The 19,146-nt window shown below is 39.4% G+C and overlaps 1 protein-coding gene across 13 annotated transcripts in view; it reads right to left on the reverse strand.

Annotated features, from left to right (window-relative positions):
• KIAA0586 (KIAA0586 ortholog) overlaps nt 1–19,146 on the reverse strand; it is a 69,226-nt gene that overhangs the window by 19,981 nt on the left and 30,099 nt on the right. For 5 of the 13 annotated variants that reach the window (XM_072930536.1, XM_041716350.2, XM_072930538.1 and 2 more), the window contains 8 exons: nt 17,470–17,629; nt 16,663–16,900; nt 15,752–15,993; nt 15,269–15,345; nt 13,507–13,641; nt 11,738–11,918; nt 8,296–8,435; nt 4,621–4,708 (listed from right to left, as the gene is read on the reverse strand). In XM_072930536.1, the coding sequence (XP_072786637.1) occupies nt 4,621–4,708; nt 8,296–8,435; nt 11,738–11,918; nt 13,507–13,641; nt 15,269–15,345; nt 15,752–15,993; nt 16,663–16,900; nt 17,470–17,629 (1,261 nt within the window). The remainder of the gene's footprint in view (nt 1–4,620; nt 4,709–8,295; nt 8,436–11,737; nt 11,919–13,506; nt 13,642–15,268; nt 15,346–15,751; nt 15,994–16,662; nt 16,901–17,469; nt 17,630–19,146) is intronic. The other 8 variants (XM_030275196.4, XM_072930535.1, XM_072930541.1 and 5 more) reach the window with 6 other exon arrangements.

Consider the following 19,146-nt stretch of genomic DNA (forward strand, 5'->3'; position numbering starts at 1 on the left):
CCAAAAAAACCCAATTGAGTTGTGCTTCACCTGCTTGTAGCTACTATTCTTCACACCTTTAGGACAAGTGAGGGGATAAAATGACAACTGTATGAGACCAGGGGAGCATTTCTCTGGAAGAGATTTTTTAGGAATGGCTACAAAGACGTTTACAGACCCATGAAATTCCAGCAATTCCTGCTGTTTGGTTCTTCATGACTCAAACCTGAAGCAGCAGAACACACCCACAGCAGGTCATCATCATCCACAGTGACAAATTTACACAAGATTTTGCCTTAAGCTATGAAAAATCCAACTTCTGGTTTAACATTTTGCCTGAAAAATAACTGAAGTAACTCAGTGGGAAAAGAAGCAGCCACAGATATAAAAGACACTTGTTAATAGATAAATAATATTTACAAAAGCCAAGAAATTAAAAACTCCTGTTCCAAATGTACTATAACACAGCTAAATATTTACTTAGAGGAATTCACAGTAGAAACACTCAAGTGTGGCTACTGAGGATTTTATGTGGGATATTATTCAGAATGCACACTTTATTACTAACATGCATGTTTTCTACTGCATGGGCTACTGTGAAACTCCTATGGACACATGCAGAATAAACAAAACCTCCCTGAGAACTGGCCTTCTAAACCACTTGGAGCACCTAAAAGCTGAAGACTACGTATAGAAAAGCCAGAGCCTCTGTGGGAAATGCAGTCCTGCATTTCCTGACTTGCCCAAATGTAAAATACATTGACTGAGTGATGTCAGTGAGGCACCTGATAGCATAGAGAGGTAACTGGGTAGGAAAACCAGACAAAAAATAGATCAGAAACATCCCTGGAAGAGTTCAAGGCCAGGCTGGATGGGGCTTGGAGCAACCTGGTCTAGTGGAAGTGTCCCTGCCCATGGCAGGGGGTGGAACTAAATGATCTTTGAGGTCCTTTACAACTCCCACCATCCTGTGAGTCTGTGACAAGAATTCTGAAGAAGCCCTGAAAAAAACTTACATGAAACACTTGCCTGAAAAATGCTTTAATTCGAGCCAAGTGATTTCATTCCTCCAATTTCCAAGATTTTCTCTCAGAAATCAGGCAAATTCAAGGAGCAACACATGCTGCACAAACTATTTCAGCCTCTCAGGTTGTGGTGGTTCTCCCTACTCTGTGGTTGAAGAGCTCTGCTTTGCTTCACTGGCTGATATATCCAGGGTGCTGTGGAGAGTCTTTAGCAAAAGCTTTCAGTGAAATTCAGGCCAAAAAAAGAAACAGCAGGATATTGAAGGGAAAGTAAGCTTTCAGTAGAATAGTCACTGAGTTTGTCCAAAACAGTTCCAGTTCTAAGAAAAAAAGAAAGACCTTTAGCCTTATCCTAATCTTCTTCCTTCCTTGAAGCATCTGTTACAGATTTCCCTCACTCCACAATAGTTTTAAGAAAAAATAACCCAAAACCTAACTCAGAGCAATTCCTGGCTGAAGAAGAAAGACAAAGAAGCATTTAGTTATAGCCATATTTTTAGTATTACAGCTTTCAATACAGCCTAATGTCAATGTTAACAGAGAAGCAGCCCATTTTCAATACTGAACAAGGACTATGGAATTTTTGGTTTTTTTTATACAGATTGTTTTAAGGGCCTCTTGTCATCTTATTCATTTATTGCACAGATCATCTCCTCCCACAAGCAGTTGTGCAATCTCTCCGTGGCAACAAAGCCAATTGCTCAGTGTCCCAATATTCCTTTCCCATGTATTTACACTGCCTGAACATAATTCACTAGCTGGAGATAAAAAGGAATTACTATCATCAAGCTGTGCTCTCTAGGTCATATTTTGAGAATCTATGCTGTAGGAAAATAATTAAGTGAAGATACATCTACCTCTGAGCTGCTCATATTAAAGTTTAAAATTGCTCTGCACTCAAGCATTGACACCTGTTCTTTCATTTTAATGTAAAAAATTCTGACTCCCTTTAATGTAAACCTGAAAATGCTTAAATCCTGGAAATATGAGCATTCACCAACCACAACAATTACTCTCCTATTAAATTCATGAAGATATATGAAAGAATGGTACAAAGATTAAAGGGTATTATAAAGCCAAAAATACACACGCATGTATATTATGTACTACAACTCTGTGTTTTCAAACCACTGTCTCCACTGTGTCTAGAGAAGGCACACATTTCAATTAATAATACATCCAGGCTTGATTTTCAATTGTAACTTTTCAGGAGACTTTACCCTTTCAGGCATGATATTGTAGCAGTCCTGAACTTCTACTTTCATTAGAAGCCATCAATCAACTTTCTTTCAGTAAAAACACATGTTCACTGAAGACCGCAGAAATTTTTAAACAACAAAAGAAAGCTCTAATGTGTATATATGTTTATGGCCACAAAAAGATAAATCAAATCTTGTCCTGTACTTATCAATTATATAAAAATGGCTTTTCAACATCCAGCCTGAAGTCAAAAACAATTTTCCTTTTCTCCCAACACTGCGAATTCACACTTCATCTCAGGGCTTTGGATTTCCTAAGCTATAATACCAACCCAAGTGCTCACCCTTTAAACTCTGAGATACCTAAAAGGTTCTGCCTCTAGAATGCTTCTCCATTTCCAGGCAAGCATTCCTTGTCCCTTGCTATCCCAGGGAAGGCAACCATCTGACATGAAGCTTTCATAAACAAGGTGCTTTGAACTTACAGTAACAGATGTGCTTAATTTTAAAATGTTGTATTTACTTAAACCCACGTACAGTTATCATGTTGCAAGCTTTCCTTTTTCTTTCAAATGCTTCTTATTAATTTTTACCCTCAACTTTTGGCCTGATTAAGGTCTCTGTGGTGAAGCTTAGAGAGAGAAGACATTCTGGTTAAAAGTGACAGACAGTTGTTTCCATTCTCTAATCCTTGAGATTTTTATTGGCTTATTAAATATGTATACTTCGAATGAGATTTCAATTATCCTGGTATATAAATCATCCTTTTTTTTCTTTTTTTCCTCTCAAAGAAAATTGACTACTGCCATCTCCTGGTCACACGTTTTCAGCTCACAGACACAGCTGGACCGTGCCCAAATTCCTTGTATAAATGCAGAGGTAAAAACAGGTAAACACAGACCTGCACTAAGTCGTGCCACTTCAGCTCTGGAAGCTTTTCCACTAATTATCCATAGATAATTTTTACATTATTCATAACTTTCTTCATATGCAAACCACGGTTTTGAAATTAGGTTCCAAGTCCCACGACCAATAACATTTGCCTGGGGCTTTTCTTGCCACTTATAAATATTTGAAGCAGAATAATTCCCTCAGAATTCGATGAAATGTTTTTAAAAAAAAATTAAATGGAAGAAGTTCAAAGAATTATTTTTAAAAGGGCTTGAAGGAAGAATTTCTCCGTGCTAGGGTGGAGCAATTATAATTGCATATATTGCAGACAGGCAGGTTTTTAGATTCTTGTTCTTACAATGTGAGATTAAAACTGCTACACATCTCAGTGTAGCACCTCCACAAACTTCTTATCTGCTAAAACAATTACCCATGGCAATCATGTGCACAGTTTATGCTTTTCCCACACTGACTTGAACTACAATAAACAAAAGATATCCTCTCCCTCTCTTTCATCGTCCTGAACACCTTTACAAACACTGTTAAGCAGCCTCCAAAAATAGCAGAGATAAAAATTAGTGTCCTTCAGAGCAGAAAATCTTTATCTGTTACACGCCATCTTAAAGCCCATCTCAAACCAGGTCATTTTAACATTGAAAATATCTTTTTTTTTTCCACATTTGCAGGATCTTAACTTCACATTATCACCCTAGGACACTTTCAGCTCCCCTGCAGCACTCCTGTGTTTTCTCATGCATATGAGTCACTCCCTTTATCACAACATTATGAACATCTCCTTTGCTGAACAGCACTCTGTAAAGCAATTACGATTTAGTTAACTACAGAAAATTCACGTTGCAATGCTCTTGGCAAATCCAAATTTAAATAAATACTTAATTGCCAAGATTCTCATGACTTCCATACAGATACAGTTCACAGAATCATAGAATGCATTGGGTTGGAAGGGAACTTAAAGCTCATCCTGTTCCACCCCCTGCCATGGCAGGGACACCTTCCACCATCCCAGGCTGCTCCAAGCCCCATCCAGGCTGGTCTTGGACACTTCCAGGGATTCAGGGGCAGCCACAGCTTCTCTGGGCACCCTGTGCCAGGACCTCAGCACCCTCACAGAGAAGAATTTCTTCCTAATATTTTATCTGACCTCATCCTCTATCAGTGTGAAGCCACTGCCCACTGTCCTGCCACTCCATCCCTTGTCCCAGATCCCTCTCCAGATCTCTTGGAGTCCATTTGAGCACTGGAAGGGGCTCTAAGGTCTCCCTGGAGCCTTCTCTTCTCCAGGATGAATTTCCAATCCTTTCAGTGCACCCCAACAATAACATACCTGTGTACACATACAGCTAAAACTTTGTACACGTGTATAACCTCTGTGTAGAGAAATGTCTGGAAATGTAGTAGCAATGAAAACCAAATTTTAAAAAATCAGCACTAATATGTCAGTATACAACAATACTTAGAGGTGATGTGCTTAACTGAGAGAACTCTGCATATTGACACTGATTTACCTTCTTGTTGCATCTCCTCAGATTTCCTTCTCACAAAGACAACTCGGGGTCTCACAGCCTGAACGTGTGCAGCTCCTTGGCTTTCCTCCTAGGTATCATGCATTAAAATCACATTACAAATCTCACTTTTGATGTAAAAGTACAGCAAGATTACATTCAGCTTCAAGAAACATCCAAAGAAGTTTTTAAAGATTCATTAAACGTGCACTTTTTCTCCCTACATCTGCCTCCAAGAGAATTCAGCTCTGAATTAGCCTATTACAGCTATTCCCTCTAGACAAACATCCTGGGAGCAGCAGGAATGGATGGAAAAATGCCATTTTAGACCCGAAGACACAGGAGACTTTCAATTTATACTCAAACCATGTAGTGGAAAGAACATAAAATTTCCCTGGCTTTTTTTAATACCCAGGATATCTCCCTAGGTATTACCCTCCTGACTAGTAGGAGAAAGATGAAAGAGAAAAGAAATATAAAAATTTCAGCACACAGGATGGAAAACACAAACCAAAGCTAAAATTTATTTCCTTGGCCATGTTTTTAGAACTTGTTGCTCCAAGCCCCATCCAGGCTGGTCTTGGACACTGCCAGGGATGGTGCAGCCACAGCTTCTCTGGGCACCCTGTGCCAGGGTCTCCCCACCCTCACAGGGAAGAATTCCTTCCTTATCTCTAATCTAACCCTGCCCTCTGGCAGCTTAAAATCACTTGTCCTGTCACTATGTGCCTATTGGAAGACTTAAGCTTTCTCTTAAGACAGAAAAATTTAAAGCAGACAAGATGAGAAAGAGTTGAGGTTATTTTCTGAGAGTATGAAGGTCTCATGGACACTGACTGAAGGACACCAACATATTAAATGAATATTAAATGTCAGCAGCATAAGAGTTCTCATGGCTCCATCTGAAGTGTTGTGTTTTTTGTTTTTTTTCTACTGGATTTGTAATACAGCAAATTCAGTTCAAACTGAACCGAGCTGCAAACAAAAGTTGAGAGATAACAGAGATTCGTAACCTACAATTCTGCATTCCTGAAGATTAAAAAACCATGTCTTTTGAAATACTAAAAAATGAAAGCTAACGAGAATACCAAAGTGACAATCCCACTTGAAAAATGCAGATTGTATAAAAACATCCATACTTATAAAGGAATATTATGAAAATATTTTGCAACCAAGTGATTTTCTAAGATTTTAACAACGCATTTGGGACTTGAAATTATTTAGATTTACCATCTCTGGAATGTGTAGCCACGCAAATATGACTTCAATGTTCCTGTCCCTCCCATGATTAAAATGCTTTATTTAGAATAGGAAGAGCTCAGCTTCCTCTAAGTCATTGTCTTGCTTCTTAGAGCTAAGACCATGGGGGCAAAATGGCCACAAATAACAGTTAATTCCTGTATTGTTGCACAAGAATGGACAGGAGGGGTCAAAGTAAAGATTCATGTAGTCTGGCTTTCTGTCTAACAGTGGCTAAAAGCATATATAAATCTAAAAAAAAAATATAATCTAATGCCAGAAATGGAAGAGCAGCCAAGGAATTTGGGTAGATAAGAAAATTCCTGTATTACTTAAGCCATTTGTTTTGGACTGAGTGACCACACAGAATTCACTCTTCATGACTAAAAGGCATTTGCTCCTGCTCTGTGTGAAAACCCAGTGCTCTTTCTGCTGGTGAAAACCTGACCTACACACCAGTGCCAGGGAGCAAACAAATCTGGCAGCTCCACATCCCTGCCAAACCTCCCTGGCAGGAGGATCCTGCTCACTCAGGCTGCAGAAAGCACCCAGGCTGTGCCACCACCTCCCAAGACCAAGGCCAGCAGGACACCACCTGAAATCCTGCATTTTCTCAGGTCTCTCAGCAAACTTTGCTCTTCAATAGATTTGTCTTCTGCCTTTGTATGTGTGGGATACAGTTTGATTTCAGTGAAGGCAAACACTGTCTGGAGATGAAGAACAAGATGTCAGAGTCAGTGACTAACTTGTGAGGAAATCCTTGAAGAAGTCTGAAGTGATTGCTCCCTTAAACACTGCACAGAATGAATGAATCATCCTGCAAGCCTCAGTAGCTCTTGCTCTCTTAGCTGGTGTAATGCTACCAGAAAATCTGTCTCCTGCAGGCAGGTGACAAGGCAGATCCAAAGGCAGAGCTGAAGACAGATGCCATCCTGAATTAAAGCAGGGGAAAGCTTCATCCTTCTCACAAGGTAGATAAGTGCTGTCACAACAAGCTTGCAAATCACCTGGTACAGGGGTTATTTTTTAATTTCAGAGAAGGATGTAAAGATCTAATAGAGGATCTTACAGAATATGGCTTAACCATGTAAGATGTAACTTAACCAGTGAACATCTTTCCTGGATGGGGCAATCATTTTTAAGTATGATCACTTCAAAGAAAAGATAGAAAGTTATCTGTGAGAAAGTGATGTAGAGTTAAATGAGGAATAACCACACTCAGAAAAAACCAAACCCAACAAAACCACACAAAGTTCTGGGGTTTGGTTGTGTGGTTTGAATGGAGGGTGAGTTTTATATGCCAGCAGGCAAAAAAAAAAAAAGCCACACTAAGGGTTCAGATGCAAGAAAAAGTTTCTAAAGATAAGATAATGTATAACTACCTACAGATAAAGGATAAGATAATAGATAACTATCTGTATATCTTCTGTGAAAGGCACATGTGTTACCCTCTCTGTCCCTATTACTTTTGGCTAGAATCCACTTTTACTTGTGAACAGTAATTCCAAGAAAGTCTGCTGTGGTGAGCTCAAAGTAAAAGGCTCAAAGTAAGATTAAAAATCTTCTCTGAAGATGCAACACATCACTTTAGGTGACAAATTTAAGAACTACTCAGACATCAATGGCACATTAAGGCTCAAAAATATAAACCCAAAGGAAGCTTAATGCAAGATAAATTAGATTTTTTTAAATACAAATAAAACATCAAATACAAAAAAAAAAAAAAACAGGGAAGGACAGAATTTATCTATGAATACAGCAACCATGGTAAGTACATGCTTTCAAACACACTGTGAAGCCTCACATATTAGAGAGCAGTCTGCCACCTCATTTTTAGCTTTTGCCACTTGTTATTTGCATTTAGTTAGCAAGTAAACCATCATCTCTAGGTAACAGCACATACTAATAAAGCACCAAAAAATTAACTGTGTAGGCCTGAAGCAGAGATCAATAGGCTGTTCCTCTACCTTTTAGTGCTCTGAGGTTCATCATCCTCACTGCCTTTCCAGCCCTGCCCCTGCTAGGGCAAATGAAGCTCCTGGAATGCTGAGTGGGTTACAGCTCATGAGGCCAAATCTCTACTGTCACTTCTTCAGCCACATACCCAGGATGTCATCCTGCATTTGAGGGACTGTGCCCCTAAAACATGGGAATGCCAATGAGTGGTGGATAGGACTGGATCTTGTGAGACCACTGAAGCTGTGAGGAAGTGCAGAAAAGCTAAAAAAGAAGGTCTGAGCTTTAAAGAAGGGATTTTGTAAGGATTTGTCACAGGAAACACAGCCACCTTTACTGCACACATGCACTTTTCAGCTGAACGTGTCACTTTAATGCACCAGTTCCGTGATGTCAGGCAGGACAGTGAGATAGGAAAGTTTATTTTACCAGGTTTCAGTTTGTTCTTTCTAACTAGGCACAGGAAAAATCCTTTCAGCTCACCTGGGACAGATCCTCTGGGGGTGGTGTCATTCTGCAGCTTGGCTGGGCTGCTGGCAGGGCAGGATTTGAGCCTGGCTGTGACTCCAGTTCAGCCAAAAGCATTGGACTAGGACTTGTATCTGCATCTCCCAGAATTTCTGCTGAGAGAAAAAAATTCCTTCATGAGCTGGAGCCATAATCTACTGGTCAACTTATGTGACAGAAAGTGCAGCCTTTCAAACTTCCAACAAGGGGACATGCAATGTTAAAGAGAATGATTTCCTCCTTACATGGCTCATTGTATACTCCTTAAATTGCTCTTGAGGGGATAAAAATGAAATAAGAAATACATGACTGTGGAAATTGAAAAAATAAATCAGCTTTATCATCTGCAGATTTCTAATGTGGCAGCATTTGAGAAAGCTTCAGAGCTGTACAGTTCATCTACCATTATGTGCTTAATGAGCTTTATCACACTTACTGGAAAGAAATTGGAAAAGCTTCTTCATTAAATGTTTCAATCCTCTGTGAACTAAAAGAAACCTGAATATAGTCTCTTTTAAAGGGGTAACTTGCTCTCTAATCCAACATTTATCATGGTTTTGCAGCCTCCAAGTGTGTAAAACATCTTTATGAAAAATGTACTGACAGCTCCTGAACTAACTTTAGCCTTCTGCTATCATACAGAGCCAAAGAATGAATTTTAAGCCTAATTAACTATAATCATTGCTTAATTAACTGTAATTATTGTTCACTTTAAGACTGCATGTGCCACATTTCATTTGCATGTTGGTTTTTATGTCGCTGACTTTTAGCATTGAAAACAAGGATTTATAAATGACTGATCATCAAGATGCTGTTATGCATCCACATGAGCAACACCTGCTCCATCCTACAAATGGACACTTTGTAAAACAACCTACAGACACACAACCCCCAAAATTCCTACAGACTCTTCTGTGAGTGACTCATTCTGACAGAGGAAATGAGTATCCACTGCAAGGTTTCATATGCAGAGATGCACATCCTGAAATATGTGAAGTCTGACACTCAGTGTAACTATTATTTAGTATTTACCCTGAAAATAATTACCAAATAAAATGATGGCCCTGCATTGTAGCTATTGTGGCTATCAGGAAATACCTGACCTGCATTGAAGGACAGGCAATCACATCCCAGTGCAGAGATAAAAAAAGGTTTGGAAGCAAATGGAAACAATCACGGATCATTCCTTTCACCCTTCACCTGACCCTCCCTCCAAAACCAGATTGTTTTCTGTTCAGTGTTGACTTCAGTAACAAAAGGACTTAGAAACAAGGATTTCTGTTCCTCCTTGGTATAAAAACAACCCTTGTCTTGAAAGCAGATCCAAGCTTTTATACAATGTTGTTTCCTTAGCAATGCAACAAATTACTGTGCTGTGTTCAGAGGTGGGGAGGGAGGGAAGCTAAATTAAAAATCATCAGAATGCAAAGGAACTCAGTCTGGGATTATAAAGATTATGTAAAAGCACAGGGCACTGCCTTATGGTAGTTAGTCCAGGGCACTTGCCTCCTTACAAAAATATGCTGCAATAAAGACTAAAAACAACACTACAAGATTTAGAAATAAGCTTAAAAATCAGTAGAGAAACACACTGCTGGTGGATTATCATCACATGCAGGAGCTGGTTTGAAAAGTGTTAAGAAATTTACAGGACAGCTAAAGGGCGTCCTAAATTGAATTAAATACATTAAAAAAAATATTTTTAATGATACAAGGAGATAGAACCCTGTTGTGCCAGATACAGCCATGGACAGTCAGAAGGACAGACGGACACAGGGACAGGTTCTGCCATTAACTGGGATCTTCCAACTCCGTGGTCCTGAGAGCACTACAGACTCAGAACCAGACAAATCCCAGATTCCCAGAATGGTTTGAGCTGGAAAAGACCTTAATCCTCTCCTGTTCCATCCCTCTCCCATGGGCAGGGACATCTTCCACTATCCCAGGCTGCTCCAATCCTCAACCAGCCACCTGGAACACTGCCAGGGACCCAGGGACAGCCACAGCTTCTCTGCCAGGGCCTCAGCATCCTCACAGGGAACAATGTCTTCACCACATTTAATCTAAATCTCTCCTCTTGGGAAGAGTTTCCTCACCACATTTAATCTAAATCTCTCCTCTTCAGTTAAAACCATTCCCCTTGTCCTGCACTATCTGCAGATGATCTGATCACTGATTTATTGCTACATCAGTGTCCTTAGTGCTGACTGACCTCTACCAACACAGAGTCAAACAAGTGACTTGGAAAAATCTCTTATCTCAGGAAACCTCATGCAACCAATTTCCAAACAACCTTCAACAAACTACTTTAAAAGAAGAGTTTGATAATATATAAAGTACCAGAACATATTTTCAAGGCTGACACTGGTGTAGTTGTCCAAAATGTTAGGTCACAGCTGGTTTAAAAGGTTACTCTCTGTGTGACCAGTTCAAATGTTAATAACTTCAAAACCAAGCAAATATTTTATTTTCTCCAAGATTGTTTTTGCCATGTGTTAAACACATTTAATTTCAATGCACTTCCTACTGGTCAAGGGTTAATAATGTGAGATAAGCTTCTCTTGTCGAATTCATAAATGTGAAAATTAAAAGGACAGAAAGCCAGCTGTTTGATCACTTTAATTTACACAATTTTTGATGAATCAGTGCAACCACGTTTGTGTTGCAACAGCTTAGTAATTATTTCAATTTAGTTTAAACATATTTAAAACTACAGTCAACAAAATAAAGACTTTCTGCATGCTTGAAGCAGCTACATTAAACAATTATAGAAGCACATTTTCAGATAACAACAGAGAACCTGGGATAAAAAATAAGGAAGAGAAAGGATGGAACACTGCTTTCAGAACTACTCAACTGAAATAAAATAAATTTCTCTGCTTTACCAACAGCAACTCCCTGCTTTGTACAAGCTTTTTGTGCCTCTGCTATCCATCTGGGAAAAAAAATCAATTTCCATATAATTAGAGGAATATATGAAGCTAAAATATATTGCATTTATGACCCACTGCAGTAGCACCACGATGGAGTGACAAAAGCAAAGAGGAGCAGTGCTGAGCAAGGGGACAGAGAAAAGCAGCTTGCAGTGCTGGTGCTAACACTTGTCCAATGGAAACTGCCTCCATCTGTTACTCAGAACTGAATTTGACTTAAAAGGATAAGATACACACTTCACAAGTTAACTTTTGTACAGGCAAGTGGGTATTTGCCATGATTTTTATTCCAATTGTAGGAAATTGCCAAGAAGACTTGAATTAAATCCAGTTCTTGAAAGAGGAACACTAATAATTTCATTGTAGGAATTGCCTGTAAATATTGGATTTTGAATGTATGGTCAGAAATTATTTCAGATTCCGTTATGGAAAATCCTCAGAATCCACCTGAATATCCTAGAGAAGAAATAAGGATCTAATTGTACCTCCAGTTTGGACAAGCTGCCCTGGAGATGCAGAACGGAGACCCTGGCGTGGTCTGTTCCTAGAGCTCTGAGCAGATGGATGCTCCATAAAAATGCAATTTCCCATCAGGATTCTCTCCTGTGCTCTGGACAGCCTTGGCCTCTGACCTTCACTGAGCTCCCCAATGCTGCCATCAGAATCCTGCAGAGAACATCAAAACCACAGCACATATAAACCCCAGTAAGTCTTCCAAACCCAGGCATTGTTTTCTAATTATATTAACCCTGAAAGCATTTATAAACTTAAGTTTATTCTATTTGCATTGGATGAAGAAAACAAGCCATGGAGGTATCATCTGGGTTTGAAATTAAGATCTACATTTATCAGAAGGACAGAAAAGAAACACTTGCAGCCAACCTTCATTTATTTTGTTAGTGGTATCTCCAGATGATCAGAACCTGTTACATTTTTAGCACATGAAGCCTCGGCTATTATAGATTTGGCCACTGTTGACTGCCTGACCTTGAAACACTGGCAACATCTAAAAGCTATTGACTCTCTGCACTGCGTGTCAGATAAAATCTTCAATTTTCAAACAGGTTTGGAGGGCACTAAAAATAGGGATGGTTCCCTGGATCCTGACTTTTAAAGCTGCAGGTTAAACCTAGCTTGGTTCCATGTCAGAAAATAGGTGGAATACACACAACATACACACACACACGTGTGCACAGTATCACTCTAAGGCCTCACAGGGAACATCCAGGAGAATGCTGATTCTCCTCTGAAGGAGAAGGAACACCTGCACACACCTGGCCAGAATCTGGGGAGAGTTTATGAATGCCTTGGATGGACAGACTGAGTGGACTGTGACTATGGGAAAGGGAAAAAGCAAAGCAGAGCTGCATTTACACCTGGCAGTGCTGATGAGAAAATGTCACTGCAATTACAGGCAGACATGGGAGTTAACACTGGAAAAAGCTTTTCACCAAGTCCAGCCACCAGAGCTCATTAGCAAAAAACAGACAAAGGAACAGCCAAGGAGCTCAGTCAAGTTGGTAATTATTTAGACTAAACTGACCAAGACAGAAGGAAGAAACTGCATATGCATCAGTAGCATCACAAAAAAGATGTGCTGTAAATAAATGTGTTCACCAACCATTGCTGCAGCATTCAAAGTTAACTTCCTTCAAACATTCCTCCAGCTATGTCAGTTAGAATGAACACCAAACAGTCCAAACTGCTATTTTCCAACACAAAAATAACTCAAGATGTGTGACAAAAAATTTGTGATGCAGATAATTACATTTTTCTGTGAGTCTCTTTTTTTCCTGCCAACTGAATAGGAATTTTTGAGGTTTTGTTCCAAGATCAGTATCAACAGCATGTGCAAAGTACATGTAAACACTTGCTGAGTTGTTCTTCATAGCTCCCTAAAATACTCCTGTGGCTGTTAAATGCAGTGTGTTTGTACTGTTGAACATTCCACCTGTATTGCTGAAGTGACAGAAAATTCCCTGGTCCTCCAAGTGACATGGGGACAGTCACATACTTGGAAAATCAGGTACATATGATGTACAGTTTGTTTATAACACTGAGACTTCAGTGTTTCTTAAGAGTTTTACACAAGAATGAAGCCAACAGAAGTGGGATCACTTGCAGCAGGGGATAAAGTGTATGAAGCTGTTCTAAAGCCAACAGGAAGAATAATCTTGGGATATTTTATCTACTTTTGAGTAGGAAAGAATCACTTCAAAACTACTGTACTGGAAAGCCAAGGACTGTAAGTTACCTCTGAGTGGTCTATTCTTTCTTGTACATAAACAGGTGCTTGATGTAATTTGGTTAAAAGAGCCAGGACAGGATCCCTGTGACAGCCTTTATCCCTTCTTCTCACCACCTGCCCTTCACTTGGAGGATCATAATCCTAGAACAAAGAAACAAATTAAAAAAAAAAAAATCCACATAATACATACTCCAAAATTGGTTTTTGGTAGGAATTTGAATCATTCTTACTTTAGTTCACAACTAAGCTTTTTTTAACAGTAAGTTTCCACACTGAAAAATTATGTCATGTAAATTCAAGCATTTAAAAATAAGCAAACAGATGACACACTGCTTTCTTTTACCCACAGACATGCACATTCTTTATTTGATACAAAAGACTGCAATACTTAAGAGGAACAAGGCCCTTTAGGTCTCCTAAATAGTTAAATCCTCACACATCCTTTGCTAGCAACACTCTGGCTGCAGAGCTGCTCTCACCAGCAAGGAATTACCTTCCTCAACCAAACAGCCTGGACTGAGGATGGAGAAATACTCGAAGGAGCTGCAATCCAGCTGATACAGAGTGGGAAGAACATCTCAGCAGGCCAATGTTCCTCTGATGAAGAAACTTTAATTTAAGTTCATCTGTTATCAGAGTTTTAAGCCCAGAGTTTAGGGGAGAAGTATGGCTGACAGAGGAGGCACCTAAAGATCTGCCAGTCCAGGACAGTCTCACAACTGTGGTGGTTGTTTTTTGGGGGGTTCTGTGCAGAGCCAGGAGTTGGACTTGATCATTCTTGTGGGTCCCTTGCAGCTGGGGATGTTCTCTGATGCTATGACCTGAATGAACTCATGGGTGTTCATGGGAAGCTCTGTACAGGGAGGTGTGCCCAAGAGTTGCAGAAATGGGTAGGAAGGATAGGCTGGAGAAGAGGACTCCTGCTCCAGAACATTAAACTTGCCTTGTGGAGCTTGGAAGGGACCACTGGAGATTGTCTAGCCCAACCCAGGTGTCCAAGGCAGCCCTTCTTCCAGTGCTTGGCCACTCCACAGTAAAAACATCTCTTATGTTTCAACCAAATTTCCTGAATTTCATCCTGTGTCCAACTCCCTCTCATCTTTCACTGGCTCTTTCTTCCTTCTTTCCACCACATATTTATATATTGGCAAGGTCCCCCCAGAGCTTTCTCTTCTCCATAATGTCTCCTGTAATTCACAGCTACATCTCGCCAAGAGGCTTTACACAAAGTCAGAGAGGGAAAGTCCAGGCATTTGAGGAATAGCAAAAGAGAAAGAAAATGGATAATATCTTGACCTGGGAGGCTTCCAGAACCATGGGCTACAGCAGACATTGGATAAGAAACTATTCTGATGTTTTAAGCAGCTTTTACTAACTCCAGCCTCAGCTAACTCACTTTAATAATTTAATCATGCAAGCAATTAAAAGATGGCTCAAAGCTGCAACAGCTCAGAGCATAGCAATCAACGTTCTATTCTGTTTAAGATGCCTTAAAACTAGAAACAATAAAGAAATGAAAGTGCATAATAGCTATCTCTCACCTACAGAAGTATATGAATACTTCTGAATATGAAACATAAATTAGTCTGTATAATGTGTTTTTTTTTCCTTTGGTGTTCTGAAATTCCAACACTCTTTGTGAGTATGCAGTTTAAAAGTGTGAATTTAGAAAGTTGATGAGGGAAAATGTTTAAAGCAGATCCAATTCAGCAGGATGCCCAAGGTGGAACCTGCAATATCTGTGATTCTTTATGAAAGAGTTCCTTACCATTTCATTGGCATCTCGGAGAGTACTGGATAAGCTCTCAGTGAGGTTTGGAACACACAATCCTCCTTCTGCTAAGGCTGAAAAATATTTTATGTTACAACTATTAAAAACATTCAAGTTACATGACAGAAAACCCATTCTTTAAGCACAACACTCTGCTTTAGTAAATTTGGAAATTCCTACTGCTGGATGTCTATTATAAAGACATATTTTCATATTTCTTTTCATATTTCTTACACTTTGCTTTCAATAGCAACTTAGTACCACATGGTACTTAAGCAAGACAAGCCCCAATTATTTTCCAAGTTGATCTCATGACAAAAGAGCAGATTGAATCTTTTTTCTTTAATAAACAGCAGCATTTTGTTCAGCGACGGGAAAAAGAACAACGAGGTCTTGTCAATCTTCACAAACTGCAATTTAATGCTTGCAGCTTTGCAAAAATAAGAAATAATTCAAATTCTAATGTCCACAGCTGGTTACCTGCTGCAGGCAGTGGATGTCCATAGGAGAAGATCACCTCCCCTTCTGAGAGGGGTCTGTCTGTGGTCTCAGTCCCTGTGGGGGTGAGGCTGCTCTCCTGGCTGGACACGCCAGAGCTCACCGTGGGCACGGGTGATGGCACCAGGGCAGAGCAGAGAAGGGGCTCAAAGGGCCTCCCTGGCAGCTGCTGAGATGGTAAAACCAAGGCCTCTGGCTCCTCATCGTTGGCCACTGACATCTCCCTGCAAGGACAGAATATGCTCTGTGAAAACACCAAGATACACTCAACAGTGCAGACCAACATCTTAATTCAATACTGAAAAGAAACTAATTCTAGTTCTTCGCTGAAAAGAACTAATTCTGAAAAGAAACTAATTTGGAACTATTTTTTCCAATGCAAGAGCACAGCACTTTACAGAATAGTTAAAGAGTTTACATGGTTAAATAATGTTATGTGTGAGTTTCTGGTTATAAATAAAATTACCATTTACCATGTACATTCCCATATACCATGTGTATATATACCCATATTACCATTACCCACATTACATCTGTATTAAAATTACCATGTGTATTCCCAAGGAGGCAACACAAAAATTTAAATGCTAATAACACAATATTTCACTGTCACTCTATGTGTTACTGAAAGGTGTAGCAATACAAGTTTCCTAAGTACAGTGTTCAGCAGGGCAAAGAATAAGGGCTGATAAACCTTGAGAAAGGCCCTGATTTCATACTTTTCTCTTAACTGCCCTTCAAGCAATTAAAAAAAATGAAAACCCAATCCTGGCTTATCTCAAATGCCTCCTGATACATACATTAAGCATTTTTCTGCTGACTTTCTGAGCATATATGTAGAAAGAATACAGGTATTTCAGTTTTTAAGAAATTGTGTAGCCTCTTGAACTCACACAGTCTTAGGACAGAATGGTTCTTCAGGGACAGGACTGGGGTTCTCTTCTTCCAGAGGAAGTTCTGCACCATCCCACGGGTTTGGAAGCTTTGGACTTTGCCTTTTTTCAGCTTGGGAGCCCCATTCTGAGGCAGGAGGGCTGGGTGTGGCTGCTGGGGAAGGGGTGGTCACAGGGGTGACCACAGGAGTGACCACAGGGGTGACCACAGGGCCTGTGGCAGCTGCAATCTCAACTCCTGCACGTAGAAAACCAAATTTCGGATCAGAAAGAAAAGCAGGAAGTATATCTGAGACAGAGAGAGTCAAGTTCTACCAAGCACTTTCAGTTTTGTGATACTTTTTGATAAAGACTAGATGAAGAATTACTTCTTTTAAGTACTGTGCTGGCAGCTGAAGAATATAGAATAAAACCTCAATTTCTTCCTCAAGGGAGACTGCTCTGCATTTTAAAAAATCAAGCTGCTTTACTTGAAGAGTGTACGTGTACATTTGATTAAATTAACATTACAAGCACAGGAAGGAGCTATTTTTCTGATGTGAGAAATTGTGGAGGGGTTGGGAGGGGTGGAAATCACACAGACCATAGAAATGTGCATTAATTTTGAAAATAGAACTGTTACCAAATAAAAGATGTTTGTTTTCTATATAAATTGCCCATACATTTTTGTAGAACATGAGTTTCCACTTGAATTATAGCCTCAAGAATATTTATCTTGAGAGATAACATTTCTTTGAAGAAGAAAATTAAAGGCAGTAGATTAAAGCACATTTGCTACTTCTAAACTTCAATTATTATTTTCAATACCTGTTTCTTTAATTTTTTCATGTCCATGAACATCCCCATTCATCTCTGGAGGAGATGGAGATGAATCTGGAGTTTTGACCTGAGGCAATTCTTTTTCTGAAGGTGGTGTTGGTGGTGGTGTGGCCTGGGGTGTTGGCACTGGAGTAGGCAAAGGAGCCTCCTGGGGGGAAGAAAAATCATAACCACAGTTGGGATCTCTGTGCAGAATTACAATTCCTGCCTGCCCAGAGAGGGAAAGGCAGCTCATCACAGAACAGGAACAGCTGCTGCTTCCATGCATCTAACTCCTCCAGGAAGCTGCACCACAACAAAACTAATTAAAGCCAGTGAATTAAGCATTAAAATTATTAAATTGGGAAATCATTATGTATAGAACAGACCAGACTATTTCAGCTGGAAGGGAACTACAACTACATCCAGTCCAATTGCCTGACCAATTCAGGGCTGACCAAAAGCTGGAATTTGTTGCTGAAGTCATTGTCCAAACATCTCTGAAATACTGACAGGTTTGGGATACCAACTCTTAGAACCCTGGATGCTGAGAATTTTAAACTTTCTGGGTTAAAAGGCACAGACCCACAAGAAAATACTGTATTTGACCTGAAGACATGGAGAAGGCTTCCAAAATTGATTGATAGCACTGAGATTATGGGTGTGCAGTTTGAATAAAAGTGTGTAATATCACAGGGTGGAAAACTTAGGAGTTTAAAGTTTTAGAATATAGTAATATATATATAAAGCAAAATAGTAGTTTTAAGGCAGTGGCTATTTGTTCTTCTTCATCATGGGTTTGGGTGGTTTTATGTAATTAGTTAGAAAAGTCTGCATTGCTGACTTCAGGTGATTAGTTACTGAGTTAAAGGTGAAAATAATTTAGGTGTCATTTCTTAATTAGATAGTTTAGCCTTAAAAACTTTGGAAAAAAAGATAATTTACCATAATGTAGCTTGTAAGTAGACTGCTGTAGAACTCACAGCTTGTAAGACTGTGATATAAGTAAGAAATAATAAACATTTGAGTCTGAACAGAAAATATTGTCTCAAGTGCTTCCAATCCCAACCTTAACAGAGGCAAAAAATCCCCAAAAAACAACATTTAATGGTACCAACCACCTCTCCAGGAAGCCTATTCCGTGTTTAACCACCCTCTTGGTAAAGAAATGCTTCCTAATGTCCAGTCTAAATATGAATTCTATTATTATACGGATTTTAATCAAGCATTTGAGACAATATTAAGCAAGATAATATTTCATAACATGGATAAAACTGATTCTTAAAATGTATTTCATGGTAAGAAGAACCAGCTAAAAAGAAGATTACAAACAAAGTAACACCAAGACAGCAAAGCACTTAAAAGAAGCACAAACAGAATTGGGATATTCCTTAAAAAGATGACAGCAATGGACATAAATCTGACAAGCAAATATGATGACTGTGTCTAGGCCTGCTGTGGAGGAATATGCTGGACCTTTGCAGGTTTCTTCCAGCCTTTTTTTCTGACCTTTCATAAGAAAAAAAAACAAAAAAACAAAAAAACAAGGCAATGAGGCTATGGGAAGACTTCCAGCTAGTTTCTGAAGAGTATGTCCTCAGGCTGATGATTTTATGATTTTATTAAAATTTCTCATGGGAAGTGGAACCTGCAGGAGCATTTGGCAGCTCAAACCCAATTGTGTGA

Source organism: Taeniopygia guttata, chromosome 5, assembly GCF_048771995.1.
Source record: "Taeniopygia guttata chromosome 5, bTaeGut7.mat, whole genome shotgun sequence".
Lineage (NCBI taxonomy): Eukaryota > Metazoa > Chordata > Aves > Passeriformes > Estrildidae > Taeniopygia > Taeniopygia guttata.